The sequence below is a fragment of the Pungitius pungitius genome, chromosome 8 (genome assembly GCF_949316345.1).
Source record: "Pungitius pungitius chromosome 8, fPunPun2.1, whole genome shotgun sequence".
Lineage (NCBI taxonomy): Eukaryota > Metazoa > Chordata > Actinopteri > Perciformes > Gasterosteidae > Pungitius > Pungitius pungitius.
Genome location: NC_084907.1, coordinates 18,681,481 through 18,693,674, shown reverse-complemented (window position 1 = coordinate 18,693,674; position 12,194 = coordinate 18,681,481). Strand labels below are relative to the sequence as shown.

General features: G+C 48.1%; 1 protein-coding gene across 1 annotated transcript in view; it reads left to right on the top strand.

Moving 5' to 3' along the window:
- magi1b (membrane associated guanylate kinase, WW and PDZ domain containing 1b) overlaps positions 1-12,194 on the top strand; it is a 91,662-nt gene that overhangs the window by 60,647 nt on the left and 18,821 nt on the right. Inside the window, exons 6-12 of the mRNA XM_062564148.1 lie at positions 202-284; positions 1,037-1,072; positions 3,590-3,647; positions 4,445-4,578; positions 5,611-5,730; positions 7,490-7,675; positions 7,770-8,455. Coding sequence (XP_062420132.1) covers positions 202-284; positions 1,037-1,072; positions 3,590-3,647; positions 4,445-4,578; positions 5,611-5,730; positions 7,490-7,675; positions 7,770-8,455 — 1,303 coding nt within the window. The remainder of the gene's footprint in view (positions 1-201; positions 285-1,036; positions 1,073-3,589; positions 3,648-4,444; positions 4,579-5,610; positions 5,731-7,489; positions 7,676-7,769; positions 8,456-12,194) is intronic.

Sequence of the window (12,194 nt, the reverse complement as noted above, 5' to 3'; positions counted from 1 at the left end):
TTAACATGTCATACGTCACAAACAATCTAATGGGGAATACATCTAGGCCATTGTTAATTTCATCCGCATGTCCTTTACGTTTAGCCACCATACTCTAAGGCCCATAGAGTCTGTCATAAGTACTTTGACCTTGTGAGATTCTGTCTCTTTAATGAATACTCTTCGAGCAGGGTCGTTTATATGTGTGTGTTTTCTGTTTAGCCACAATACAAAGACCACCTCCTGGATAGACCCTCGGTGCATGGACAAGCCTCAGAAACCCTTGGAGGAATGTGAGGACGATGGTACGTTCGGGAGCACAACTACCTTTTGAGATTTTGTGTGTTTATGTAAAATCCTCCACTCGTGTTTTACACTCCTTGTAAATATGGCACCGACTGTGGAACATGGCTTCAGGTATTAACTTACAGACTCTTCTATTTTCTTGTTTGTCGACTGCAGAAGTACACATTTATCAAATTCTGCCTCACTATAGAATAGATCCTATTCATATGTCCGCCAATTAAAACAACCCTGTATTCAAAGTTTTAAGCCTGTGTGAGAAAACATCTTAGTTTAGTCACTTTAGTTCCCCGAGCAGCCTTTGGGTGTCAGTGTTGAGTCACGGAAAAGTCCTAGAGTGGCAATGCTCTCCTACGGTTTCTCCCTCAGCTGTTTGTCAGAGGAAGCTGCCCCGCGGTGTCCATGGCGTCATGCAGCTCAGACGAGAACACACAGAAGATCTATTTTAATATGGTTGCTCATAAAATTGTGTGATTTATTGGGGGCGGGGAGGGGGGGTTTCAATGTCAGGGTTTCAGGGGGGGCTTATAATTGTACACCAGGACCAAACCACACACAGGGATTCAGTCGTTTGGGGGGGGGGGGGGAAAGGCCCTGGGATTTTGGTCGTATGAGGCTGTGATTCTCAGATGTTGTTGACTGACTTGTAGATATTTTTGTCTCCCCCCCCCCCCCCCCCCCTTCCCTCCTGTCCGCTATCCCTTTCCATTTCCCCACGATCCTGTGCTGCTGTGCTGTCCATCCCGCTGAGTAGAAGGAGTACACACAGAGGAGCTGGATAATGACCTCGGTAGGATATTCTCTTCTTTTACACTCAGTGTCACCTTGGCTTTGGGACACGTCTGATTCACCGTTGCATTTCAAAACCTTCCAAGCGAATTCATACATTTGGGAGTCACAACAACGGTTAATAATCTGCATAATGGAAACGACTCCACCGGTGGCTCATACATCCTTTGCAGTTGATGCAGAGATGACCATGACAAGAGCTCCAATAGTCTAGAAATGACTCATTACGTCAGGCTGGCAGAGATCTGACCTTCTCCTGGTACGTGCCCCAGAGTTTTATCAAACGCACACCGGGGGGAGATCAGAAGGCCGTCCACACAACAAACCAGACACATTCACACGTCATTTCATACATGCGAGACCAGTGATGATTTCCTAATGGGTGTCTGTGTGAGCCAGACGAAGACAGGCCTCCATCAGCACACTAACTAGTCCATCAGACACAGCAGCGGGGCCACCTGTGCAGGATAAATGGTGTGTGGAGACCGTGCCCTGCATCGTTATACACAGATAACGAATGATGTCATTCCATTTGAGGAGAGATCTGAATAATAATTGTAGAACACTGTAATGAAGTGACAAAAACGATAGATCCACACACATTTCGCTCCGTCTTTTTTTTAAAAAAACTTCTTTTTAGCTTGATTTGTAAACACCTTCAGTTTTGTAAAATGGGATTGGAAAGGTTTTCGTCAGCCCCAGGGACTTGGATGGGAGCCCTGAAATCAATTCTTTGCTGCCACAGCTACAGAGATCAATATTTTTTGAATTAATATTTAGTCAGATGACTAATGCCATGTGAAAGGGGGTAAGCCACAGAGAAACACAATTCTTAGCTTTAGCTCAGTGTTCCTGCAGTAGCAGAAGGCCGTTTTGGTGAACAGCAACACACACATCGCAAAGACGTAACATCACGCACAGAGCGTTTTGCAGACTGCTCCCATTGGTTATTGTGCTAAACAGCCGGCGTGTTATAGGCGTCAGATCAGACGAGTCCACAAAAGCAGCCCTCCACTGAAGGAATATATTCAATAATTATTGATCAAAATGGTTTCAATGCCAAGTGGGCGAAGGAACGCAATTAACTCCAGTGCTGCGAGGAGGTGCCGACCCAAGCATTTTATGAACACACACACACACACACACACTCACAAAGTGCCTTTGTAGTACATGCGCACTCAGGAGAAATCAATTGCACCACCGTATCAAAAGAATGAGATGCAAATATTTAAATGTCATTAAACATGCTTGGCTCGCCCTCAAACTGCCGATATACTGGTGAAGTCGGGATGATGGAAGACGTGGAGACGCCTCCTTTCTCTTCATCTCTCTCATTAGTGTTTACACTCACAGAAATCTATATACTGTGCAGAAGGGTGCTGCACAAAATGTCCTGTCTCCGTCTCCCCCCCCCCCCCCCCCCCCCCACTCACACACACACACACACACACAGTCACAGGTGTTCCTCCAGGAGCGGAACCAGCGCGGTGTGAAATCAAGTGGGTGATTACAATTTTGCCGCAGGCCATGCAGGAACGCATTCCATTTAATGTTCCAGTTCAGAAATCTGAATGATAATTCGGCGTGCCCGCTGCGCGCCTTCACCCCCGCTCAGCAGCACCGACGCTGTAACCTTGCATTTTTTGCCACGTGTGCTTTTTTTCTTTTTTCTTTGTGCGTTTTCTGGTGCCGAAGGTCTGCAATTGCAGCAACACGACCCGCTGGCGAGCGTCACAGCGACGACTCTAAATGCAGATTTTTCTCTGGTTGCTGTAAAACACCTTTTAGCTTACTAGCCGGTGTGTTGTAACAGACAACACACCCGTGGTGGTGTGTGTCACGCGCACACTATTTAAACATTCCCAGCTGGCTTCTGTTTCTGTTTTTTTTTTTTTCCTTTTTCTTTTTTAATCTGCTGCTTACTCCACTCCAAACCGAGGGCCCTCCTCATTAGTTAGACGAGGGAGGCTCTCCAGGTTTTATGATGGTGATTACCGTCTACTTGCACACAGGGCGAGGCCTAATTGGTGGAGGTTAAAGATATGCAAAACTCATGCATCAGAGCAGAGGCTTACTGGCCAATAAGAAGCCTATGACATTATCTACGTGGAGGGCAATGCTGCCGTCGCATCACTTTCCAACGCAAATTTGGCAATTACATACTGTGGGACCCCCCACCATATTCTTACTTTTTCCTTTACTTTCTCTAAAAGTCGGTAAAGGTGTCTGGCACTGTGAGAGAGCAGCCACTTTCAATTCCACATCCTCATATGAAGCAGGTTTTCATTTGAGGCCACCACACTGCCATTGTGTTCAGCCAAGGACGGGGATGTTTTGGGTTGAGGCGTCGCTCGAACCCTGCAGACTGACTCACAGGCGGGAGGCGAAAAGTCTCTGCTGATACACGGCGCCCCCCCCCCCCCCCCCCCCCGGCAACTCTACAGCCTTGAGTTTTCATTTCAGCGTTTCCTCTGTGCCGCTCATAATTTCTACTTCTCCATTTTTTTTTTTTTTGCAGAACTTCCACCAGGATGGGAGAAAATAGATGATCCGGTGTACGGGGTCTACTATGTTGAGTAAGTGATGTTCAGTATGTAAAGGCATCCAGCACTCCTGTATAAATGTACAGGCGAAAAATGGTCTTCTTGCAATTGAAAATGCATAATTCCCCTCTTTCTCACTCTTGACCTCACTGTAAATAAGAGCGGGTCTAATGTATCCACTGTCCTCCAGCTATAGTTTCGCTGCAGCTATTTTGGTCTTTTGCGTGCTGCAAAATGTAGGCCATTTTGTTTGTTTCGCTATCATTTGGGAAAACATGCAGCTCACATGTGTGCGTGCGTGTGCATCTGATCTTATGTAAAGCCCAGGGCCTCAGCATTAATACAAAAATGTTTCAAGCATTTTTGTTCAAAGCAGCCCCCCCGGGGGGCTTGAGGCTGTGGCATTTCACCCTCTTTGTGTCTGCAATGTCCTCCCGTTCGTCTCCTCCCTGGACGTTAGTGGTCCACCACCCACGGTGTGTGGTGTGGAAGATTTGGAAGGTGAAAATGTATCTATTTGATGGGATTGTGTCGCGCACTCTGAAAGAGAGGGGTTTGTGTGTGTGTATTGTGTGTAGTGCTCCACTGTGTATTAATCAAGGCTTATCGCCATGTCCATCCCTCTCTTGACCCGATCTCTCTCCACCCTTTTCCTCTCCACTGTGCCCCCCCCTCCCTGCTGCACTCCACTTTCCTGCTAATATTTACTTCTCCTCCTACACCCTGTTTTCTATCCTTTTTTTTTACTTACCTCCTATAATTCCTCCCGTCCTTCATTTCTTTCTTCCTCCACCTGCATCTGCTCGCCCCTCCTCCCGCCGTCCCAACAGTCACATCAACAGGAAGACCCAGTATGAGAATCCAATGTTGGAGGCTAAGAGGCGCAGGCAGCTGGAACAGCAGCAGCCTCAGCAGCCTCAGCCCCAAAGCCAGCAGCCACCCGAAGGTGAGCGCTACATCCGAGGTTTGTTCACGAGCCCCCACCAAGGGCGTCATTTCCTTTCTTTCTATTCATGTGTTTGACTGAGTGAGTTACTGAGTTACTTGTGTGTGTGTGTGTGTGTGTGAGATTGTCTTTTTAACAGCTACTGCTACTGTATTTCTTGATGTCGCCTGCTACTGCCATATGATTTGCTAAGGGCCATTCCATAAAGGCATAACTATTATTTGCGGCTGTAGCTCGCAGCCTTTTTTTAAGTTAATTTGTGCTTTCACTTTCGGACACTTGTTTGCGATAATTACTTGTTTCCTGGTTTTTCTTCTGCTAAAAATGATCTGCTTGCTGAAGAGAGCCTCCTTCCCGATAAGCTTTAAGTGCTACCAGTACTACAGTCATGACTGAGCATGCAACCCTGGCCAAACACAGCTAATTGATAACCGTGGGTTGCCGGTGCTTCCCAGTCCTAAACCTCATGCATTCACAGGACATCCCGCAGGTGAAGATTAATTGTAAATGCAGGCCGGCCCCCACGGGACGTCTCCTATCTCACTCCACCTTCTGCTCAGTCAGCAGAAACCGTTCGATTACACTTGATTACCTGCTGATTTTTCTCCTCCGTCTGAAAGCTCAATCTCTTGAGAAAAACTCAATACTATCAACCAGTGTTTTTCCACAGTTCTTTGCAACTTTGCATTGATTCCATCACACTGTTGGGAATATTAATGAAGGTTGTAGTCTGATGCCGTGATGCTGTAACAAAGCGGTTAATCAAAGACAAAGGGCAACTGTGGGGAAATGGGTCGCTCCACATTTATTTAAACGAGAGGTTGGGGTTACATGTAAAATATTGTTTTATTGTTGTAGTTCCAGTTAAACCACGTCTCAGGAAGGTTTTGTTACTGAATATCAGGCAGACCACATACCAGCAAATGTTTCATTCTGTTTCACACCTGTGGTGTCCCCTAAACACCCGGAGCCCCAGTTTCTTTTACATGTAGGGCAACTGTGCACCTGCCCAGACCCCGTCTAGAGAATATGTGCCTCTTGCTCTTACAGAATGGATGGAGGACTCTGCGTTGGCAGGGCCCCCCCTGGCCAGCTATGCTGCCAACCACCAGGAGACCTACCGGGACCCTCAGAAAGGACCTCCAATGCCCAACGCAATGGGACAGAAACGTAAGTTCTCATCGGCATCAATCGACACCGCCAGACTTCCTCGAACCACGACCGCTTGTTACCGTTCAGCTTCCGGTCTGTGTCACCCGGATTCATTTATTATGACAAACAAAACTAATTCAGATCATCCCCGTGTTGCTTGTTTTCCTCTGCTTCATGTTATGTTAGAGATTTCATGACAGAGGAGCAGTCATTTATTGATTTACATATAGTCTTAATGATTCTTCTTATCTGGTATATACATCAGACCACATTTTTCTGGGAAAGCGGTGTTTGCATTTTTGCTTTTACAGAAAAATTCAGCGATGGTTCTAATATTTCTCCGTTTTCATTGCAGCCCCCCGTGTTGATCTACACAGAGCCTCTGCTGTGACGCTCTGTCTTCTGCGTTAAATAATGGCCCGATTTCGCCCACTGTTTAGCGACCCGAACACCTACAGACACAGTGTCTGGCCGTTACTGCCAGCTTCCCTTTATGCCAGCCTCCCACGAGCGGCGTGTCTAATTAGCACAGCCAGGGCAGAGAATTAAACTGCCTCGCCCCGTCTGCCTCCTACACCCCCCCCCCCCCCCCCCACATTCGGCTCTGCGGGACGTCTTTGCCTTTCCCTCATTGATCTCTTTATGTTCTAGCTCGCATCCCATTCGCTCTCCCATTCTCTGCTTCGGTTCAATTGTCGGTCCCCCCCCCCCAGTCTCTCCCTGCACAGTGCTGTCCCTGGCCTTGGCATTCCTTGGAGAAAGGCGTCATTTGAAATGTCTGTTTCCATCTCCCTGCTGCTCATATTTCTCCTGCTTCCTCTGTTTGCTTTTATATCTCTGGACCGCGTGTGGATAAGGACGCCATCTATGTTCAGTTTTGTCAGATCTCTACTGTTCTGAAAAATGCTTTTCATGGAAGCGTCTTTGTTGCTGTTTACAGCGCATACCATTAACCAAAGACATCCTTGGAACCTTTGTTGCATCCCTGCACCCTCATTTCTATGCTGTCAAACGAAGGCCCAAATGGATATGGATATGTTTGAAACTAAGCATTGCACAACCTGCAAAAGCAAAAAATGCATCAAGTGTTGACCTGAAGCACAAATTCCTCTGTGATGCCTCTTCTGTAATGAACAAGGTTTCATTCTTTCCTCCACCTTTGGCATCACCTCCCTATACATTTTTGTGAAGGGTGCAGATTTGCCTTCTGTGGCATTTGGCTTCCCCGTCTGATAAACAGTTAGATCTCAGAGGGTCCTTGTATTCAGCTGCTGTTACCAGCTCTCCACGTTCCGGACAGCAAAGCCGGTGGATAAATACCTCTCTCAAGCCTCTGAGTTAGACTGATCCCATCTCTTCGTTGGTTCCTTAATCCCAGATAATGAGGCAGAGGAACAAAGAATGAGTAATTGGGTTTAGATTGTTCTCGTGAAAAAAAGACCACTGTGAAATGTGAATAGTGGATATCTGAATGTTCATTAAAAACCCTCTCTGGTATCATGTGATCTTCATTTGCGTTTGGGATAAGATGTTCTACCACATGCCTATCATTTTAGATGATCTATTCATTCAGTCTTTTTTGTCTGATGTTATTCCATTGGAGCAAAACACACAGACGTTATCCGTTTGGACCCTTTTCATGCCAGTGAGTCTTTTCACCAGATATCAACAGATTGGAAGCAGTGTTGGTGAACCCATATCGGCTTCATTCGGTTTGGGTTGTTACACCGGTGTAGCACAAAGACATAAATTAAATTGTCTGCGTTTGTGTGTTCAGGAGGGAAGCCTTTCTTCACCCGAAACCGCTCCGAGCTGAAGGGGACATTCATCAATACCAAGCTGAAAAAGAGTCGCCGGGGGTTCGGTTTCACTGTTGTGGGAGGCGACGAGCCAGACGAGTTCCTGCAGATCAAGAGCCTGGTCCTGGACGGACCGGCCGCCCTCGATGGCAAAATGGAGACAGGTTGGTGTGGCCAATATGGTTATAAGTAAAGGTGAAGCTTTGACAAATAAACTCCAGACACACAGAATCAACTCCCATCTCCACCTTTTTTTAGGCGACGTGATCGTCAGCGTCAACGACATATGCGTGCTGGGCTACACCCACGCCCAAGTCGTGAAGATCTTCCAGTCCATCCCGATCGGCTCCATGGTGAACCTGGAGCTGTGCCGCGGCTACCCGCTGCCCTTTGACCCCGATGACCCCAACACTAGCCTGGTTACCTCGGTGGCCATCATCGACAACAAAGACCCCATCATTGTCAACGGCCAGGAGGGTTCCCACAGCTACGACCTGCCGCCCAGCCACGGGGGCCACAGCGACAACGTCGGCTCCACCAACGGCGGGGCGCCGCTCAACGGCCTCCCGCGGCCGCACAGCCCCTCCGGCGACGTGGCCTCCGACACCTCCTCCCAGCGCGGCTACTCCAGCGACGTGGTCAACCTGGCCTCGTCCATCGCGACGCAGCCGGAGCTCATCACCGTACACATGGAGAAAGGGGACAAGGGCTTCGGCTTCACCATCGCCGACAGCCCCGGGGGCGGGGGGCAGAGGGTGAAGCAGATCGTGGACTACCCGCGCTGCCGGGGCCTCAAGGAGGGGGACATCATCGTGGAGGTGAACAAGAGAAATGTGCAGAGCATGTCGCACAACCAGGTGGTGGATCTGCTCAGCAAATGTCCCAAAGGCAGCGAGGTCACCATGCTGGTGCAAAGAGGTGAGAGGAGGCCGCCCCCTCCGCATGCATGCTTACTGCCTCTCTGAATTTATCGTTGTAATGGATGAGACCAGATGGAGATGAGGAAGATGGAGGGGACGGGTGTCAACTTATATGGCGGTTTCTGATTTAAGGGGGCCCACATGATGAAGCATCGGCAAACAAACCTTTCCCGTGAATCTGTGCTATGGTTAGGCTGTCCCGGCCCGCAGAGAGCTCCGTTATTGACAGTTATTTATTCATGTAAATAGAGGTTGGAAGGAAAGGAGAGATTGCGAGATCGAGGGCTTATTATGATTTGGAAGAAGGAAAGGAGGGAGTTGAAATAACATCTGTGGACGTTGCTGAAAGGCAAGTGGGAGAGAGGGAGGTATTCACACTAAATAATATTGACAGAAATGGACGAGAGGGAGTGAGAAAGAGAGCGGGAAAGGGGAGATTAAGGAACTATGAGAATAAGTAAAAACTTCACAGGTTTAAGCAGGTGTTTTTTGGTCAAAGTGAATACTCTCCCTTTTTTCTTTTCCCACTTGGTCCAATAACTTATTCACTCGACTCTCTTCTTGTCTGCTGTGTGTGCGCTCGTTGAGAAACACGTTGAGTTTATTTCAGGCTGTTAGTCTACTCCCCAGTTGAATTGAGTGACTTTAAAGACGCCACAGATTCTGCAGGCATGTCTTACGTCTGCCAACCTAACTTTCCGCTAATAGTCCAAGCTGCTTTAAACCGGGCGCCTGCACGTGAGTGCTACCGTTCAGCGCGTGTCACTGATTGAAAGCCGCTGTCGCACAGGAACACTGAACGGAAACGAAGCAACTGGGAACGGGAGATAAAACCGCAATGATTGAATCGTTGGTATTTCCCTTCCAATCCCCGTCAGACTCTCAGTCCTGCAGAGCTCTAAACGCACTGTGTGAATTAGGTAATTGGACTCTTATCTGTCGGACTGACCATAGCTTGCTTTGGGACTTATTAATTCAAGTAGCTAAAAGGATTGTTTATGTGTGTCTGTGTGCACGCGGACACGTGCGCGGTTTATCCCCTCCTTCTAGATGCTCTAAACCGGCGAGGGAAATCGGTCAGACGAATGGCGGCATGGTCGTCTCGCATGGAGTCCCCGTCTCTCTTTCTCCGTCTTTCTCTCTCCATACGTGACGGTCTCAATGTGTGTCTTGGTCTCTTTCTCCATGCTCACACACACCCAAACGTGCACACACAGCGCAAACTGCCCTCCTCCTCACTGGCCTTTGCTAATGGTTAGTAGTTCCTCATCGCATTAGTGTACACAGGCCCATAATGTGATACAGCCTCATCATGTGCAGGGGCTTAATAGGCTTTCATTAATATATAGAGAGCAGTTTAGCAGGGCTTGTGTAAACACCGTGACTAGCTTTGATAGCCACGGACAGACCGATTGACTGCCATGGAAGGCATGGGCTAAAATACAAAAGTACCAAATGCATTTTATCTTTTATCCTACTTGGGGTTTAGGTACAAGATCACAAACTAACAGAGGAAACAAATCACGATCGCCGATTGAATGTTCAGCATCTTCTGGCAGGACCTTCCCTCCTCACTACTTCATGCAGATGAATAATAGAACAAAAGTCTGCTCCTCCCGTTTGCCCATTTCCTACAGTAGCCAAATGGTGGCTGCTGAAATCCTACTGGCTCCAACATCACAGCGCAGCCAGGAATAATTGAGCTGGCTCAATGAGAAGTTTGAGCCTGAGTTAGAATTTCATTTGTGCAAAAACACATTAGATCTAGTGGTTATAATGCAATTGTAAGTCGCTTTGGATAAAAGCATCAGCTAAATGACATGTAATGTAATGCTGATTCATTTCATTGGTTAATTAATTTAGCAATTTATTCATTCCTTCACTTCAGTATGATGTCAGAGAAGAGAGAAAAGTCAGAAGACGTTCTGAAATGTTTCCAACTAATAATAAGTTTCCAATTGTAGAAAACAAAAAATTAGCACATTTACCACGTGGGGTGAGCTGAGACAGCTGTACCCACACTGCATACTTTTATACATATCTGACGTAATGTACACACACACACTCTGCTGCGGTCGTGAGAGCATCAAACAAGGTTCCAGATATGGTGCCTTAATTACTCCTCAGTGCTTTCTCACTGCGGCTCGCTCCACCAGCGGCATCAAGCCGCTCTGGCCCCTAATTGGGGCCTTGATGTCGGCTTTGCTTTTCATCCGCTCCCATCCGGTTCTCTCTTTACTCTCACTGCCTTCCTTCATCTATCTATCATCTATCAAGGATGTCTTCTTCCCTAACCGCGCGCATGCACACCCATGCGCGTGCACGCTCGGGGGCGGTCTCGAACGTCAACAGGCGCGCATCCAATTAGGAGTTTGAAAAGGAGCGAGTCTGGTAGCCTGGTACCGTGTTAATTGGTTGAGGTCCACTTCTCCTCCTCCATCCCCATTTTCTGTTTCCATCCCCCCCCCCCCCCCCCCCCCCCCCCCCGCCGTCTGCATGTCGGTTCACACCCGTTCGCCCACGTGAAGATGGGAGCCAATCCCTGAAGACCAGCGCACCACCAAGGACACACACTCGTTAAGGCGACAGTGTGCCCTCCTCAACCTCTCTCCCACCGTCTCTCTCACCATATAGCTGCTGCAGTTGCACATATTGATAGATACAGAGGAAGCACCACCCGCTGATCGGAGCGTTGCGTTGAAATGAGACCGGGTCTCACAGGTGATGCGCACAAGGCACAGAAGTCTTTTGATTTATTACTTCAATCAGGCCGGAGTTTTGGGATGCAGTGCTCTTCCATTTGTCTAATTACAGCGCTCTGATGTGCTCATTCTACCCGGCCAGTCTCACTGATGAGCTGACTTAGTATCACTTTGGCCTCTGATGTCCTGCCATAGCACAAATGCTAATTTCCTTTAAACAGGTGCACATGTTAACGGGCTCTCAAGGGAAACACATACACCTTCTGTGCAGCCTTTTCTCCCAGAGAGCCCAGGTTTGGGTGTTGAACCTGACTTGCAGCCCTCTTAACATTCCAACAGCTCACGTGCATTAGTTGGCAGGTAGAAAAGAAGGTACTGGCCATTTGTTTCAGCCCGGACGCAGACTTGTTCCGCTGATTTTTCATTGTTTGTCCACCCGCTTGTAAGGCCTGGGCCGGTGCTGCGATGGATGCAAAGGTGCATTGTGTGTTTGTTGCACCAACCGCTTGTAGCCGTGTAGAGAAAATGGAAGTAGAGGCAGCTGCAGACTGAGGAGGAAGAGAAGGGGGGGGTGGGGTGTGTCAGAGGATCAGAGAGATGATGAAAGAGCGGCAACGAAACCCCAAAGATGCGCGCTCTCTCTCTCTCTCTCTCTCTCTCTCTCTCTCTCTCTCTCTCTCTCTCTCTCTCTCAAGCGCGCACACACAAACGGCTCCTGACTCATCAGTCAATGGTGACGCGTTCCCTGATCCCGCTGGGCACTCAGACCTCGTACTCTTCTCTGCGAATGAGAGCGGGACCTTTTCTGCCCTCCCACGTGTCCAGCGCACTTCAAATGGCAGCTTGAGGAACTATCACAGGCAAGAGGTGTTGAACTATCTCCCAAATGTCAGTGTGTTTGATGAACCTCTCCTCTGCAGAGGCACCTTCTTTATCTCCTCTGAATAAATAAGGATTTAAATACCCAAATAAATGTCACACGTCATGTTCACTACTGGGAAAACTCTTCATAGAATAGAAGGGTGTATTTCCACCCTGTTTGTGTTTGTTGGCCTTTCCTC